The 18,170-nt window shown below is 41.7% G+C and overlaps 2 protein-coding genes across 3 annotated transcripts in view; one reads left to right on the top strand and one right to left on the bottom strand.

Annotated features, from left to right (window-relative positions):
- Nucleotides 1-400, top strand: part of lhfpl2 (LHFPL tetraspan subfamily member 2) — a 15,034-nt gene extending 14,634 nt beyond the window's left edge. Inside the window, exon 2 of the mRNA XM_022768783.1 lies at nucleotides 101-400. Coding sequence (XP_022624504.1) covers nucleotides 101-357 — 257 coding nt within the window. The 3' untranslated portion in view covers nucleotides 358-400. The remainder of the gene's footprint in view (nucleotides 1-100) is intronic.
- A 6,264-nt stretch (nucleotides 401-6,664) lies between these two features.
- On the bottom strand, nucleotides 6,665-18,081 carry scamp1 (secretory carrier membrane protein 1). Of its 2 annotated transcripts, none has more exons than XM_022768822.1 (9): nucleotides 17,912-18,081; nucleotides 13,534-13,611; nucleotides 12,135-12,242; nucleotides 11,528-11,639; nucleotides 10,324-10,452; nucleotides 8,638-8,797; nucleotides 8,407-8,508; nucleotides 8,036-8,153; nucleotides 6,665-7,942 (listed from the first exon to the last, which is right to left on the bottom strand). In XM_022768822.1, exons 1-9 carry the CDS (start codon nucleotides 17,966-17,968, stop codon nucleotides 7,793-7,795), a joined length of 1,014 nt encoding a protein of 337 aa, XP_022624543.1. In that variant the 5' UTR covers nucleotides 17,969-18,081; the 3' UTR covers nucleotides 6,665-7,792. The 2 variants fall into 2 exon arrangements, with proteins under 2 accessions (XP_022624543.1, XP_022624544.1); XM_022768823.1 differs by lacking the exon at nucleotides 17,912-18,081 and adding an exon at nucleotides 14,744-14,818.
- Between the last annotated feature and the right edge of the window lie 89 nt (nucleotides 18,082-18,170).

The raw sequence follows: 18,170 nt of genomic DNA, 5'->3' as shown, positions 1-18,170 counted from the left end.
CCCCCCCCCCCCCCCCCCCCCCCCCCCCCCCCCCCCCCCCCCCCCCCCCCCCCCCCCCCCCCCCCCCCCACCCCCCCCCCCCCCCCCCCCCCCCTCGCAGGTCTGTTTCTGATCCTGGGTCTGATGCTGTATCCCGCTGGCTGGGGTTCAGACAAGGTCCAGCTGTACTGCGGCCCCGACGCGGCTCCGTACCGGGCCGGGCTCTGCTCCATGGGCTGGGCCTTCTACACGGCCATGGGCGGCACCGTTCTCACCTTCATCTGCGCCGTCTTCTCCGCGCAGGCCGAGATCGCCACCTCCAGCGACAAGGTCCAGGAGGAGATCGAGGAGGGCAAGAGCCTGATCTGCCTCCTCTGAGGGGCTCAGATACTTTAGCCCCTGTGGAGGGAAAAAGGAGGAGGAGGACGAGAGACACCCGCTCTTCTGCCTTTTCCTCACGAAGGCCGGCTTGTGAAACGGAGGCCCTGCATTGTTTACCACTAAAACTGACTCTTATTTTGTATGTTTTGTGTTTACGTGGGAGAAATCTACGAGTGCCAAGTGTTTTTTTCTCAGTGCGTGTCTTTTGTCTTTCTGCCACTAGAGGTGCTGTGTCCCGTTATTGTATTCATGTGTAGCCGTGTGGCTCCGTCTGTCACCACATGCTCTGTAAATAAGTGTGATTATATATATTTTGTACATAGTTATGATCGCAGAATGATGGTCAGCTTGATCCAGGCTGAGCTGATGATGTCACTCTTGCCTTAAAACAAACAAACAAAAAAAAAAAAAACAACAAAAAAAAAAACACTGGCGTTTTTGTCGCCAGACCACGACCAGTAAAACCTGGATCTGTTTGCCACGTTTGAGTATTAACTCAACAAGGGAACCACTACACAGTCAGAATAAACTACTCACAGAATAAATGGCCTTGAGCTCAGAGTGGATGTCCTATAAAGCTCACAGAATGTACTGTCCCGTGAATGATCAATGTGTCCGCAGACCCTTTGAAATGTATCGATGAAACACAGACTGCAAGAGGACGAGCGGAGGAGGCCCCCGCGGTTGCGTCTTTGTTTGTCCTTTTATTTTGCAAAAGGAAGTTGAAATGAAGTGAGCTGAATCCTAGCCTAAGCTGGAGGAGGAGGAGGAGGAGGAGGAGGAGGAGGGGGCTCTTGCCTGGTCTTCCTTCAGCAGACATCCTGGAATCTGTGCACAAAGACGAGGACTGAGAGATGAGGACGCATGATAAAATGAAGTATTGCTGTTGCTAGTGATGTCTGGTTTCAGGGAGTGTGCTGAGTCGTAGGTAGTGTCCTATCTGTTCTCATTTGTTTCTGCCAAACGAATAAAGAGAAGGGAAAAAAAAAAGAAAAAAGTTTGGTTTCAGTTTTTAACCAGCGAAAAAAAACTTCACTGTGGGGAAGAGGGAGGAGATGCAGCAAGTGGAGCAGCCACTCAGTTTGGTGCTGAGACCTCGGTTTGGCCCTTGAGGTGGGGGTGGGTGTGTTTTCCAGCCAGCGGGTGATCAGTTTTTCCACTGATGCAGAACTGAACTCTCCATGTGCGTCTCTCCGTGTGTTTGTGTCTCAGAGTATTTCCATTTGATGCTGCTTTATACTCCTGCTCCACTACAGCTGTAAGCGTGGACGGATTATGACACAATGGGGCCCCCCCCCACCCACCCACCCAACGTAGGAGCGAGACCCCCAAACTGAAAGAGACAAAACAGTTTGTCGTTGTTTTGTGTCTCTCTCTGTCTCTTTGTTGTTTTCTTGTTTATCTTTGTGTCTGTTTTCTGTCTCTTTCTGTTTTGTATCTTCATGTTTGTTTTGTGTCTTTCAGTGACATTTTGCAGGTGAACCCCAGGGGGCCTCTGGCCCCTGAGGCCCCCGAGGCCCCTGAGGCCCCTGGGCCTGTGCCCACGTAGGCCCGTCCAGTAACACATGCATGCTTGTAAGTATTGCACTTTTTCACTGCACGTCATTTACCTGACAGCTGTAGTAACTTTACAAATAAAGATTTCTTTTACAAAGAAACGTGATTTTCTCTCAGTGTTTTCCAGCTTTTCGGTTGCTTTGTGTCTAATAAAGACCCTTTATGTTTCAGATATGTAAGAAATAAAAAGGAGCTACTGGACTAAAACTATTTAACTGTATAGAAAGTATTTAAAACTCTCCACCTGGAGCAGCGACAGTAAAACGTCGTCACTGCAGAATAAGACCTTTGGTACTTTAGTCACATGTCCTGATAACACATCTGTAAGTAAAGACTTTTACTTGTAATGAAGTATTTTTACATTGTTGTATTGGTACTTTTATTTAAGTTTTCTCTCTTTTTCCCCAGTTACCAAATGCCAGTACTTGTGCACAACCTGTGTGTTTGTGTGTGTGTGTATTTGTGTGTGTGTGTGTGTGTGTGTGTGTGTGTGTGTGACAACTCCCTCCCCAGATGTTCCTCCCTCCATGTGGACTACAGAGAAGCCTCTGGCACAACCCTGTGGCTGCCTTCCACCACCAGTGCGCTCAAACTAAACACAGAGACTTGATGACTTCCAGATCAGGCACATGACAAATCGTGCAATCTGCAATTCAGGCCTGTTTCACCGCCAGAGGCTTCCAGGTTTTTGCCTTCTCATTTTCCCTCTTTTTGCAGAAAGAGAGTCAAAGAGGATAGAGATGAGAGAAGACAGAAACCTCTGAGTTTTGTTTCCTTTCACACCTGAAAGAGGGAACGTGTGTTTCTTCACATGATGGTTGTTAACAAGGTTCGTACAGATGCAGGTGCAGCAGCCTCCTCTCGTTAGTAGATACACCGACAACTTGTATTGTATATTTGCATTAACATGCCAGTTTTGCAGTTTTATTGTTTATTTCCTACTGAGGTAATTGGATACAAGTTCACACTATAAACAGATACAAGTTTTATCACTTTTTTTCTCTTATGAGATCAATCGTATCTGTATATCTGATGTTATATTGACAAACCTTTATAGGAAGTTCAGTGTAACTTCCTGAATTTGTTATATTATAGGTAATCATAACGAATGCAGCTTTAAAGGTCCCATACAGTCTAAAGGTCTCTGTCCGTGTGTAGTGTGATTATAGATCACACTACACATTAATACTGTGAAAGTATCAAAGCCTCAGTCCACAGAGAAATGCACACAGCCTGTATTCAGGAACTGAGCCTTAAAACCAGCCGCCAGGACTTCCTGTAACTTTATGATGTCACAACAAAGCAGTCACCGCCCTCATGGCTCATGAACTCACACGCATGAAATGCTTTGTAGTATCTCGACTGAATTCATCATGTGACAGGTGTGAGGAGAGCAGCTGACAACCGGAGGAAGACCATGTCACAGGCAGCTCACAGCTGAGGACTGCTGCTGTACACACACACACACACACACACACACACACTCTCCTGAAAAGCATGAGAGGCATGAAAAGAGTCTGTGAGAGGTTGTTATTCCTCCTCTCTGCCCCTTCCTGTTGGCAGTGACCTGCCTCTGCTACCAGCTTCCTCTTTTGTGAGAGTGTTGCTCTGCTTTATTTCACACAGGATTGTTTTAGCAGAGACCAAAGGACTCGGCACCTGGTCCTTAAACGGTCTCAGAGTGTGTGTGTGTGTGTGTGTGTGTGTGTGTGTATTTTACACAGCTTCTTTAACAGGTCTATTATTGCCACTGCTGCTATGAATAGCTCTGCATTGTACTGTTGTAATTGTAAATGTTAAAACAAATGAATCTGTCAGGCTGGCGACAGGATTTTTACCCCTTACAAAATTCTCTTTAAAGCACTTTATTAGGAACACCTGCTCGTTCGGGCAATTATCCAATCAGCCAATCATGTGGCAGCAGTGAAATGCATAAAATGCCACAGGAGCTTCAGTTCATGTTCACATCAAACATCAGTGACTTTGACCGGCAAAGACTCTGAAGCTGCTGCTCTCCTGGGATCAGCGTGGAAAAGCCTTTGTGTTGTTTTTGGAAGCTGTTGCATTGAATTGACACAATAAAATGATTAAAAAAATGATTATAAAAGTAAAAAACAAACAACAAAAATAAATGAAGTAAAGACTTAATTCTGTTGTTGATCAGCAGTGATTCGAAATATGAGGACTGACTACATAAATAGATTAAATCTGCAACATATTTGCAGTGAAGTGAACTTCATGTTCTTTGGCAACTACTGACATCATGTGGTTTTCAGCTGCTGGTACAAGCCTCTTAAATATTCAGTGTTTGTGTTTTAACCCACTAAGAGCAAGAACCCTCGTCTTGTCTGTCATGATGAACTACAACTAAAAGAAATAAAGAGAACTAAATGTGAATAAACATGTTAGACAAAACTAAAATGAACTATGTGGATATGTAATCTATCTTCCAATTCTTTAGTGCCGATGAAGCAGTATCTCACAGCTGATTGGCTCTCAGTGTATGACCTGTACAGGTTCACTGTAAGTGTCCAAAACATTCACTGTATTTGTTGTCAAATAAATTCAAGTCCAGGATAAAAATCCAAAGGCCACTAATGCACCATGGGAATGTGGTTCATGCAGTCAAAAGAATACACTGTGTAAACAAAGCCTCAGCATTATTTCAAGGGCGTAGGTTTGCTCTCAACGTTGGTAGAGACGCAACAACCCGCCACCCTTCCAAAACAAAGATATTGACTTTTTAATACTGTCAACCGAATGTTTTTTTAACATAGAAGATTGGAATTTAAATTCGGAAATGCCCATACACAATGTCAATGTACAATGTCATACTATAGTAAAGCATAAAAACGTCAAAGTATAGTGAGGAATAAAAAGTCATAGTGTAGTGAGGCATAAAAACATAATAGAATAGTAAAAATCCAAAACTATAATAACCTTTGTCTGAATATTTACACCACCACAAATATAAGAGAAACAATAAAAAAAACATACAGAAGAAGAATTTTATTCAGTGTTAATACAATAAATATACAAAACTCAAACTACTCAACATGCGACTGAAGGTGAAACCAGAGTGCACCTTAAAATTACAATGAAATTTAGAGCAAACCGCCGACCATCTGTAAATCATACAAAACATACAAACTCCCCCTTCAGTCATTTTTCTGAATAATTTCATTAAAATGTAATCGTTAAGAGATGCTTCTGAGTAGATTAATTTCATTCTCATTGTTTCTACCACATGCCATGTTAATTATAAAGCACATCTTAAAGCCACAGTCCATCTACAGGACGTCACACACAGTTCACATTGCATTGCAGTCTAACGCCTTTCTCACATTTATCATGGATTTTCTTCTTTTAAGCAAGTCAAAAATAACAGCAGAAATCTTTATCAGGAATAATCTCATGTTGCTTTGTACATACATTAAATGTACTTAGGCTTAGACATGTACTTGTCCTAATTAAGCCAGTGTGAAATAAAGACAAGGCAAAAAAAAAACCAAAAAAACGAGCATGTTGCAGGAAGCTTCAGCAGATTTAAAAGTAGAAAAGTCTCATCCCAGACTCTGCCCTGCAAACAGAGTAAGACTTAAAAGGCCCCATTTCCCCTCTGTTTACACTCCTACACATCACACACTCACAAAGGCTTAACTGGCTTAAACATGACGCACAACAGACAGAGAAATCAGACACATTCAAAAACGGTGAACAGCCGCTTTCGCAGCTCCCACTGATGCGACACAAACTCGTAGTGTTTAGAAAAAGACACATTCGATTCAATATTTTTGAAATGACCGCACGCCGGAAAGAAAGGAGACTAAGAAGAATGACCCCGTCACGTCTTCAGATCTGATGCTTCTGATTGTGGTTGGAGTTCAGTGATAGTCAACCCACAACTCTCAAATTATGAATAAGCAAGCAATCATAGACATTACTGGCCATTTCTGTCATCTTTTTTTTAAACATTTTTATTGCAATATATTCATTTACAGCACATATATTTAACTCCAAGGGGCCAGTCTGTGTCTTAATTTTGTACAATCTGGTATAATTTTTTTAACCTCGTCATGCAAGTGAAGAGTACATCCTGAGTACAAGTGAGGTAAATCTCCAGAACGCGAGAGAAGCTGGAGACGAGTTCGACTTTCCTCTTCAGAACTGTATAAACATGCAGCCGTATATACAGAGTAGTGGATCTCTTTAGTGTGTGTTAACAGTGCCATTCGTTTCTTCCTGTTGGAGGGAATGACACCAAAGGTAGGCTTGATGTAGAAACTTTGCTGAACTCAGCTGGTGCATGTCAGACGTATGGATTACACTAATGAAGCGGGAAGGCGTGAGGCCGTCGTTATAAACATCCTTTCATTTGAGTCGAATGACCGGATTTAAAGTGCAACTTGGTGAGATTTCACGATGGATATGTAGCTCATTGTAGGCAAAAGATTTCAAGCAAAAAAAAAAAAAAGATACTTGAGAGCAAACTTTAAAGTGATATTGCACCCAAAATCAAAAAGGTTTAAGTATCAAACACTGCAGGAGTTATTAGGAGAATTATCGCCTTGTGGTTTGTACACCGCTGCCGGCCAAGTTGCAGGAAATATGATCACAATCGTGAGTTATAGTGTTGAATAATAACCAGAGGTGTTTTCACAAAACATTATGATGTCACACTGAAGATGTCATCACTTCACTTTATTCCTTATAGACATTTGAACTAAACTGTGTCATAATTAGTGTATGAATTTGCGCTTTGTGAGGTAACAGTGACCTTGACCTTTCACCTTTCACCACCAAAATATAATCAGTTCATCTTTCAGTCCAAATGAACATTTGCACGAAATTTGAAGATGTTCCCTCGCGGCGTTACTGAGATTTGACATTTACAAGAACGGAGCGAATGGACGGACGGACATAAAACATAATGACTTAATAATTAACCGGTAGATTATTAGACACAGCAAAAATCATTAGCCTTACAGTCTACAGGGGGGAGTGTTTGATACTTAACAGATGAGACTTTGGGTGAAGCATCACTTTAAGGACCACGACGACACACTCTCTTAAAACCCAATTCTGAGGAAAGCAAACACTAGAAGGCAAGGCAGTGAACTGGAATGCACAGCATTCATCTTCAACAATACAACGTCCCTCCACTGGGGGGCAGCAGTGTTATGTACTCATGGAAAACAGCAAAAAAGTAAATCTGCTGCGTGTGCATTCAGCGACAACTAGAGAGCACGAGATGACTTCCACTTGTCCAATAATAAATTAATTTTTAAAACAGGAAGTAGTGATTAAGGTTGATAAATTAAAGAAAGGCCCGAACACACAGAACTTCTGAGACAGCTGATGGTGGGAAACGCCCCCTGCAACTTCAGAAAGTCGAACTTGGACATACAGGCCTGGAGGCGGCACCGACGTTTAAACAGGCACACAAATATGCATTTACTTGGCCACACACACACACACACACACACACCCACACAAAAAAATAAAGTTGATCAACGCTGGTTGAGTGGTGGGAGTGCAGCGTAGATGAGGGGTTCCCAGAGTCAGAGATGAGAATGTACAATGTTGCCGGGTGGCAGGTGGAGGAGGAGGACAGCGGGACAGAGCTGTGACCCTGTTTGAATGATCCCAGTGGTGGTTTTCTCTCTCACACTCAGATCTCAGATCAGAGGTGACTGTACTGCCGTTACATAAAACCACTCCCACATTGTCAGAAGGTTAGACGACACTCTGCGTGTTCAAACAGGGCACTTGGCTCGGTCGAAGCTGGGTGCTGCGTTTGTGAGAAGTGGAAGGAGGAAGGAGGAGGGGGGTGGACGGAGGGTGGACGGAGGGATGAGGGAGCTCTCTGGGCCAATCAGATCTGCTCCTTGAAGTTTCCTTGTGCAGCCCTGGTGGCGGCATTAGCGGCGGCCGTCTGGACCGTCTTGTTGGTCATGACGCCCGTGGCAAACTCCTGCTGCGCCTTCTCGAAGCTGGCGCCGGTGGTCCGGTACATCGCATGGACCTGGTGAGGGACGAAAGACATGATTTAAGGTCTGAACAGGCGGCAACAGACTCTACTTGAGTATCTTGTGGGTTTGCTGTGTGTCAGCTGCACCTTTTTGAACATGATGAGGGACATGACAGCCAGCGACGTAAAGAGAGCAGCGATGAGGATCATGATAATGCCCACTGGGATGCTGCGATTCAGGCCGGTCAAAGCCGAGATCCACCCACTGAGAACAAGAAAGGAGATGTTTGGTGATAATCTGTATTTAAATTATTGTCAACAAATCCTGTAAAAATATACTTTGATCTGAATAACAAGTATTGTGGATGTAATGATGTTATTCTTCGTTGTCATAGAGCTCCGGTTTTGTCTGAGAGCTTTTAAAAAACACATGAAAATTGAACAAAGTCACTTAAATATTAGTTATTTGTTAATTAATTAATTATTTGGTTTTTTTTTTAGTGCGTCTTCATTCTCACCTGGCGCCCCAACCGGCGATGCCAATACACTGGATAACGTAGACGGCGAACTGACTGATGTACACGAAGAAGAAAATGAAAAACCTGAATGAGCTGTCACTCCTGAAGAAAGAAGAAAACAGGAAGTGACCAACATTAACATTAACTGGATATTTTTTTTTTAAATTTGATGTCATCTTTTCCGCTTTTTAACGTAACTCCTTTCCTTGTTCCCTGCCTGGAAAACTTTACCTGAACGCTGCGTAAAGCGGTCTGTACCAACAGACGAACGAGCAGGGGGTGAAGAGCATGAGCCAGAGGATGGACAAGCCGAAGTCCACCCCGCGTGTTGCATCCACACAGAACCAGGCCAGGCAGCCCACCATGTTAGCCAGCAGCGTCCCAGTGTGAACTGAGGTACGAGGAGAGAAAAAAAAATAAAAATACAGCTAATATCTGGATGGAGTATTGGGAAGGAGGCTGGAGGAAACATTTGATGGTTAATATTTCAACATGCAACACTGAGAACATTAAAACACACACGCTTAATAATTCATCTTTCACCATTTGTTCACGGCATCCTGATTGGCGAGTGTGTGGTTGAGGCCATTGCACATTGTGCAGCAGCAGAGTCTGTGAAACTGAGTGGATTTTTACATCACAGTGTGAAATATGACATTCGCCTGCTTGTTAACATACCAGCTGAGCGGGGGTGGGAGGGAGACGCTTGAGCTCAAGATCTGTCTCTACTCGAGTTTGGAAACGATTCAGCTTGTTGTTGTTTTCTTTATGAAAGTATGAAACTCTTTGCTTTTATCGGACTGTGAACAAACTAAAAGGGTAAAAACAAAGGGAGGAAGTTCTCACTGCCTGCTCTCTGAGGTCTGTATCTAAACCAACCTTTAACAATCATCTGACCCAGTCACTTCACCGGGCCACATGACTGCACCACGTGTCCTCGTCATGTGGCTACTGAATTCCACTGGAAGCCGTTCACTCCCTGAATCACAGATGAAAATGGTAATTTTTGAACACCAGGGGGGCCGAGCTGCAGAGGCTGCAGAGGGAGGAGACGTAGCTTTCTCTTATTCAGGAGGGGCCCTGGATAAGAGAAGCTGCAGTAGATCTTCCCATCTAGCCTCTAGTTCAGTATCATTGTGAAGAAATTATCAGAAAAACAAAACATTAATAGTTATTTATAAAAATGATTTTGTGTTTTATAGAGACAAAAGATGGCGAATTAGATTGATTAACTAGGCTAATCTTGTTTAAGAGTCCTGTCCTGAAATAATCTTCTTATCTCTTTACGTCATGAACAGCTGTATCTGCAGATTTACACTTTTGTAACACGTGATATTAACTAGAACCAGAACATTTATTGAATTAAATGCAAATAAAGAGACTGTTACAAAGATCATATCTCTTCATTTCCCCGTCCTCTTTAAACAGGAAGTGTTTAGATTTGGCAGAAAAAGGCCCCCCCAAAAAAAGTGTGAATGGCTGCTGTAAATATGAACATGTTAACTGGCGAGTATGTTCATCCAAGAGAAATACTCAGTATCACCACATTGAATAACTAACCAGTCATTAAAAACAAGTTTAGGCTTTGAGTAATTAGGCCACGTTCAGGCAAAAAAATTGAACCCGGCTCAGCTCGGTGCTGCATTGGCAAATCAAATGCATGCAAGTGCACATTCCTGGTCGATTACTTTGTAACCTGAACACAGTATTTCTGCCGTTTACCTTGAAATCGTTACAACAAAAGATAAACTTGTTGCCACCGTGAAAACTTTCCATAGTTGTAAAATCTGACCCGTGATTATTACAAACCACTGTGAAGTATTTCTATGTGCAGCGCCAGGGCTCTGAGCCTATAGCTATTTCAGATCTGGACCGACGGACTGACATTATAATAAAGGAATAAAAACTACGACTCACACATCCAGAGGTAGTACATGATCTTGACCGTCTTCTGAAACTCTACAGGGATGTCCACAGTAATGTCATGGTAGAAACAGGGGCCCACGGGGAACTTCTCCGGGAGGGGGGGCCAGTTGTTTTTCCTGCCTGAAACAGAGAAATAAGAAAATGAGCGACTGTGACGCTTGAAAATGAACGTGTGAATCATGCTTTATACTTCAGGCTGCTCACTAATGACACATCACTTCAGGCTGAGACAGTCAGGGATAGAAGAGGAGTCGGTTTACTGACCAGCTGCACGTGAACATGTGTTTTACAGTAACCAGGTTACAGGTACAATGAATGCATTCTCTGATTTCCTGCCTGGATTCTTGTGTGCATGCCAACACGGTCACAAAATGCACAGCGTAATTTGATGTGATGGAAGAGATGCCATTTATTGTGGCTAATGTGGTTGAAAATAGAAAAGCTTAAGCTGCCTCTGTAGAGGATCTACGGGGATTTGGAGGAATAGTTCGCCATTTTGGGAAATCCTCTTATTTGCTTTCTTGTTGAGAATTAGGTGACAAGATTGACACTAAACATGGATGTTATTAGCTCAGTTTAGCACAAAGCCCTGAAACATGAAGCTAACCTGGCTCTGTCCAAAGGTAGACATTTAAATCTGACTAATTAACGCGTCACTATTACTACCAATGCCATTTCTTGGCTGCATGCAGTGACTTCATGGCGTCACTGCTGCTTGCCTCATGGCCACATGGTGATGAAAAGACTCTGTCCAGCCAAGAGATAAGAAGGTAAGTCCCTGTAAAAAAACACAATTTGACATTTTTGTGCAAACAAGATACAGAGATCACTCCGAGACTACTTCCCCATTCTGAGACCCGACTGTGAGTTTCTAGTGCAAACAAAACTGCTATAAAACCAGGTATAATGCTTATTTTTTGTTTTACAGTAAATATAGTTTACTAAGCTAAGCTAGTCGCCTCCAGCGTCCAAATTCATATTTATCTCCTCATCTAACTCTCGGCAACAGGCGAACTATTCCTTTAAATTCAGATCGTGTGTCATTTAAAGTGTGACAAGAAGAAAACAAGGGGGTTAATCAAACCATGTTCTGGTCCCAACGACAGAAAAACGTGTCATATTTTCAGTGGATTAAGAAACAGTATAAATGTTTGTTGTGGCAGCCGTGCTCTGCAGCTGTACGCTGGTGTCTGACCTCCTGAAGCACTGAGTGACTGCATCTCTCTCTCCCGGCGGTCCAGCTCTGCAGCCTTCCTCTCCAGCTCCTCCTGTCGCCTCAGGAGCTCAGCAGCTGCTCGCGTCTGCTCCTACACACACACACACACACAAACACACAGAAGGAAAACATGTCAACGAACTTGTAAAAGTATAGGAGTGTGTGTGTGTGTGTGTGTGTGTGTTGCGAGCCCAACTGTGTGGCTGACTATTTTTTCGGCTTGCTAGAAATTCTCTGTTTCTAGTTTTGGAATAAATCCAAATCTCTACAGGAGGGGAGACATCACAACAACATGTTCCCAGGAGTCTGCCTGCAAACGAGATGCAGCATCACAACTTATTTCCTCTGTCGGCCCAGTCACAGACACAGACAGCTTCCTGCTGAGCTGCTTTTCTGTCCACAGACGCAGCATGAAACCAGCTGTTCATGTATTTTCACTGTCAAAATCTCTACTAGCGACGTTGGACTAAACCATTAGAGACACACAATACAGTATCGGCATGGTGACAATGTAAAGATGTGCAAATTAAACCTGTCATTTCCCAGCGGACCACAGTGTGTGGTGTGAGCGTGAGGTCAGTAATACCTGCGCCTGAGGCTGCGAGTAGGCCGGAGGCTCCTCTGTGGGCTTCATGATGGCGGGTTGTGTGTTGATGGTGGGTGCAGCAGCCTTGGGCGCCATACCCGCAGGTGCCTATGGAAAAAAACCAAAACATGAACAGTCAAAGCGTGTTGTCGTTACAGCTGACAGGGTGTGATGATGCAAAATTTCACTCATCACATCAACAGTCTGGCAAAATGTGTGAAATGCTCCAAATTGAGGAAGTTATTTTTCTCAGAATGGTGAATGTCTCTTATAAAACTGGTAACAATGATCAGGATAATAACAATATAGAAAAGCAGAGTTGCGACAGGGGAAAAATATAGGTGCTATATTCCTCCAGTTAGTCAGAATAAACAGTGTTGTACTCACTAAATCCCTTTAACCACCAACCTAATCAGTGATGTCATGCTGTGCTGTTCTCTTATGAGGCTTTTATTTGGTGAAATTTGAGCAATAAGAATATAAAATTTGAATAATATAGTCTTAATTATTATGCAATCAGTGAATCTGAATTTAAATAAAACTCAATTTGTTTTGAATTTAACCCAAAATAAAAAGGTTACAAGACTGCGGTTCGATCTCTGCCTCCTCAAGTCCACGTGTCGCAGTGTCATTGGACAAGATACTGAACCCTAAATTGCCCCTGATAGCTGTTCCAGTGTGTGTATGGGCATGATGTATGAATGTGTGAGTGAACGGGTGAATGTGACCAGTATTGTAAAGTGCTTTGAGTGGTCGATAAGACTAGAAAAAGTGCTACATAAGTGCAGTCCATTTACCATAAGGCCTGTAGTCGGACCTTTAAACACTTTGGAGCCACAAGTCTGAACCAACTCTGTGATACGATCTTTAAATGCTTCGTACAGACACAATCAGACGACTGAGTCTGGTACAGAACAGAAGCTCTACTGAGGCCAGAGCGTCACACTGCTGAGACAACGTATTTTAAAAAGGTTTAATCTTTATTTTCAGTGTAGTTAATATATAATTTTAAGATTGTGAGAACAAGAGCTAAACAATAAACCAGGACTGACTGTTTGAGTTATCACCAGTTCCTAATTTTTGGGTGGTTTGCGCAGTTAAACTACAAATTACAGTTACAAAAGCTCTCGTAGATTTGCTCGTCACGTCTAAGAGAATATGTAAGACCGATGAGCAGTGGGGATTTATACACCACCCTCAGTGATTTGTCTTATTTCCCATGTAACACAATTTTTAATTAAACAGCGATGATTATTATTCCCATCACCACTGCATCATGTGAAAGTCAGAAATAACAAGGATCGCTTTCAAACTAAATAAATCCTCTGAATCCCGTAAATGTTGTTCCGAACAACTGTTTGACACATGAGCTCACTGGTTAATGTGTAAACGCACTCACTGGTTTGGCATCTGTGAAGGGATTGTACTCCTCCAGCCCAGGAGGAACCGCCTGTCTTACTTGGGTCACTGATGGATCCTGAGAAAAACAGAATAAAAACATCTCACATGAGATGACGTCTTGACGTGTCTGTCTTTCTGTGTTTACCAAGGACACCAGTGGAAATCTCTTACGGTAAAAGGAAAAAATGGCTCATGAAAGTGTAACAACCCTCCATTATTCTGCCAGATCAAGGCCAAACAGCCCTCTTTATTCAAAACGTAACAGGCCTATAATTCAATAGTGGAAATGACGGGATGATTCCAATAATTTTCACGGGAAGACGTCTATAAATACCCATGAAAGGGAAGGGAAAGGGAAGGTGGTGGTGGTGGGGGGCCGAGATGCTTCTGGCTGCTAATGACAGACATAAAAAGGGAAACTCTGGGTTTTTCTAGTCGCTGCACTGCAGAAAAAAAACTTTCTGATCCTTTGAACCACGTGCTTGATTTGAAAGACGAGCACATTAAACAAACTTGTTCACAAACAACCAGCGTAACATGAGTTTTACTATGTAAAGAGACTGACATCAAAATAAAAAATATAAATACACTGAGTACAGTGTATTTTTACTATACTTGACTATATAGATACTACTACGTTAAACTTGAAATATTGTACTTTTTACTGCACATTTATTTCATATAGTTACTAGTTACTTTCCAGATTAAAATTTTACATAAAAAACATTTCAATTAGTTTATAAAATATAAAATATGATGCATCATTACAGATTAACTACAGTATAAAAAATACACTGCTGTCTAAAACCAGCTCCACCTTGACAACGCTGAAACGCTCCTTACACGTTAATACTTCACATCTTATTCCAATACAATACAATAATCAACATTATAATGGTGCCATTTTTACTTTTGATACTTAAAGTATATTTTGCTGCCTCATTTTAAACTGCATTTTTATACTGTGGTGTTGCACCTTTTACTTAAATAACAGATCAGAGTACTTCTTCCACCACTGTATATACTGTATATATACATCAGTATATACTGCTGAGTGGCTGTAATACTGGAGCACAGCTGCAGTTGTGTTCACTTATTCAACGACTGTGTAACAGGTCAAACTTTAAAAGTACATAGTTCCTTGTTCCTTGCTGGCAGCAGTTAAGCTACTTTACATTTTCATACATGTCTTATTATAATAATCTTACCATCAGCTGATGTCAGTCAGGAACTAGTTTCATTCAAATTGCAGCTCAGCATTAACATCCAATCTGCGTATTCCTGAAGTGCTTATCCTTATCCAGTCTCAGTGCAGTCCTCTCACTGACTCTCTGACTCTTAAATTTCTAGGAGCATCTCCTCCTCTGCCACACACGCGCACGCACGCACACACGCGCACGCACACGGATGCACATGCACGCACACACACACACACACACACACGCAGGCTGCAACTTGTCACCAGACCGGGGTCATAAATATTTCAGGGTGTGTCATGTTTAAAGTTTAATGCCGTCCTCTTGCAACAGCCAAACAAACACATGCATATTCACCGAGTACAGAGTTTTCATCTTGAAATCTATAGTTCATCATCACCACGCAACGGTCGCAACCTGTTGCACGTCTGCCCGTGTGAAAACTCATTTCATGCTTATGGATTTCCTGTCACCTAACAAAGCACAAACTAGTGAACCTGTAACCACCATGATCCTGATGTGGCCGACAATAAAAACAAGGTTTTCTGCTTCAGCAGGTGAACAAATCTCACAAGCTGATGACACTTTATCCTTCAACACTTAGCCTACTGTGCTGTATTAAAAAGGTGAAGCTGCAACGTGTTAACACGTAATTATACAGAGACGATCAAATGTGACATCTATGCTTTTCATTAACTGACACAGGAGCCCAATTTCTGTAATTAGCCCACATCCAGAGAAATAGGCCAAAACAGAGCGAACGCTCTGATGCTTGACTGGCAGTGATGAAATTTAGCAGGAAATGCGCCAGCGAGGATCATCGCACCACATGTCACCATGATGGCGCCATATGATTTCATGAACTATTTAAGATAGCTCAGAGTAGGGAAGAAAGCTCCATCTTCTCCTTGGGCAAAAACAAAAACGAGTGTGGGCCAACGATTGACAGAAAAATGGCAGAACAGCAGGGGTTCACTAGTCATGTCAGAATGTTAATAGGGACCCCATGAATTATTAACTCTTTGTGCATCTGTACGGTCAAACTGTGCCGTCAGCATCTTTCACCGTCACACACGGAGAAAGAAAGATGGTGGAAGGATTTCTTTTGAGTTCATGTGATAAATTAAAGACTCTAAAATGAGAGAAATCAATTACCATGAAGTATTAGTCAATTGTGGCATGTTACATATCTAAAATGTCAGATGTGCTTTCTTTGTATAATATGTGATGATGTAAACAACCTCAACAAATCTCTTTTAACTTAAAGTTATGATGCGCATTAGGTCTGCAGATAATGATCAATACAGATTAATCTGCCAACTATTTTCTGATTGATTCATTGACAAACACTCAGCTCTTCTCACATTTGAGCTGGAATCATTAAACATTTGGCATTTTGCTTGAGAAATGATTTAAATAATTAATCGACGATCAAAATAGTTGTCAATTAATTTTCTTTCGATTGATCGACTAAAAGCTGCTACATCAATCATTTTTGACACAGTACAGACTCTAAAACGTAACGAATATTAATCCATAGTGAAAATCAGGGCTGCAGGTCAGTTATTATCAATATTGATTATTTTTTCGATTTTTTAATTAACTGAATCATCTTTGGCCACTAAATGAAAAAGCTAAAGTTGACATTTGCAAATCGCTTGTTTTGTTGGACCAACAGTCCATAACCCAAAGATATTAATTTTAATTTCATGGAATTTTTTTAAATTTTTTTTATTGATTATGAAAATAGTTCTGCTGTTCACTTATTCTGCCCATGATCAGTGCACCTGACATGATGAGGTAGGGAGGGAGCTAGTGTTGTAGGTGTACTGAGGGAGGCTGAGGGAGGAAGACATTACAGGGCTGAAGAGCACATTATCAAACGCAGCGTTTCTTCATGACAAGACACTGTGAAGACAAGACTGTCCGTAGCTGGAGGCCTAAATGAAGCCAACAGCATAATGACAGCATGACAGTGACAAAAAGGACAATCACTCAACCACAACATGTTCTGCTCTCATTTACTTCTCTGTTTCTGAGTCACTCCAATGTCAGTTTTAATAGCTTGATAAAAATTCAGCATTAATTCCCTCAGTATTATCATCTCTGGTTTCGTATAAAAAGTTAATTACCAGGATTTAATGTAACTTCAGGGTTACATTAAATTATATACTTAATGTCCAGTCTCTTTAACAGGCTTGAAAACAGGAACAATGTTAGAACAGCAGCTTATCTACTTAAACACAAATGTGTGCATGTTCCCTTCATAGACCTGTAAAGGGAAGGATGCCAGATGGGTGTTGAGTTAAAACCAGTCATGGAAGACTCATTTAGATCTTTTACTCGAGTTCAAGTGCCAGTACAACAATGTAAAGAGTGTCAATTTACAGTACAAGCTCTGTGTTTGAATCCTATTTCAGTAAAAATACACAAGTATTATCAGCAAAATGTAAGTAAAAAACACAAAAGTGAAAGTTTTCAAACTGTGTGACTGATATATTATCATATAAAACATTAATAGACTGTCAATATTACATTGCATTAATTTTAATTAATAAATAATGCTAATGCATTAATGTGCACACAGTATTTGTTGTAGCTGGTTAAGGTGGAAGAGTTTGAACTATTTCAGGGCTGCAACTAACAATTCCTTTAATCGTCAATTTATCTGCTGATGATTTTTAAGGTGATTTAAGGTCCCCACTGTAATTTGATAAATGCAAAAATGATGTGTTCAAATTTGGTGTTTTATTCACCACACAGTACTACAAAGGGTCACAAGATAAATGTGAAGTTCTGTCAGGTTTAAGTTTGGAGTAATGAATCAACCCAGTTTGTATAGGTGTTTACTTTGAACTAACCCTTGAGGCAAACGACGTGGTTTAATTAAAACGGCCAGCCTTCCTGCAGTCTGATTCAGAGACACACCTGAAAAGCTAGCACAACACTGCCTATTACCTATGAATGTAATGCCACTCCAGTCAGCTAAAGTGCAGCAATATTAAGTGTCAGTCTAAGTAAATCCTGATAACACGTGATATAACGTTTTTGTTGGCAAGTAACTTTATAACAGCAGTTTAATATAGATTATTCAGACTTGCTTGGCTAAGTACCATGTTACTAATGTGAAATAATGCAGCAGCTAATGCTAACGCGGCTACCTCAGCTGGCTAACGTTACCTGAAACGGGCTGCTGAGGTCCGGGTCCGCGAACGGGTTGCTGTCGAAATCCGACATTATCCTTATTTGTGTCCTTATCGTTCAATGTGCCACAGAGCTGATATCTAAAACCAAAGTTTAGGCTAGCTGCCACAAAAAAATCACCGTTTCGGTTTGAGGCGATGACACGGTCGGAGGTGAAGTCCAGTATGGACAAGGTCCAGAGCTACAGTCCAGAGACACTACCGAGGCACGGGATTGGTCACTGGCAGTGGATCAA

This window comes from Seriola dumerili, unplaced genomic scaffold (genome assembly GCF_002260705.1).
Source record: "Seriola dumerili isolate Sdu_G_001 unplaced genomic scaffold, Sdu_1.0 BDQW01001845.1, whole genome shotgun sequence".
NCBI lineage: Eukaryota > Metazoa > Chordata > Actinopteri > Carangiformes > Carangidae > Seriola > Seriola dumerili.
Note: the sequence above shows the minus strand (reverse complement) of the source record. Positions and strands in the feature narration are given on the sequence as shown.

Excerpts from the sequence above, each read along its gene's own strand:
- scamp1 (XM_022768822.1), bottom strand. The coding sequence starts at position 17,968 with ATGTCGGATTTCGACAGCAACCCGTTCGCGGACCCGGACCTCAGCAGC. Across the intron at positions 13,612-17,911 it reads ACCTCAGCAGCCCGTTTCAG|GATCCATCAGTGACCCAAGT; the intron begins GTAACGTTAGCC and ends TGTTTTTCTCAG. Across the intron at positions 8,509-8,637 it reads CCGCTTTACGCAGCGTTCAG|GAGTGACAGCTCATTCAGGT; the intron begins GTAAAGTTTTCC and ends TTCTTTCTTCAG.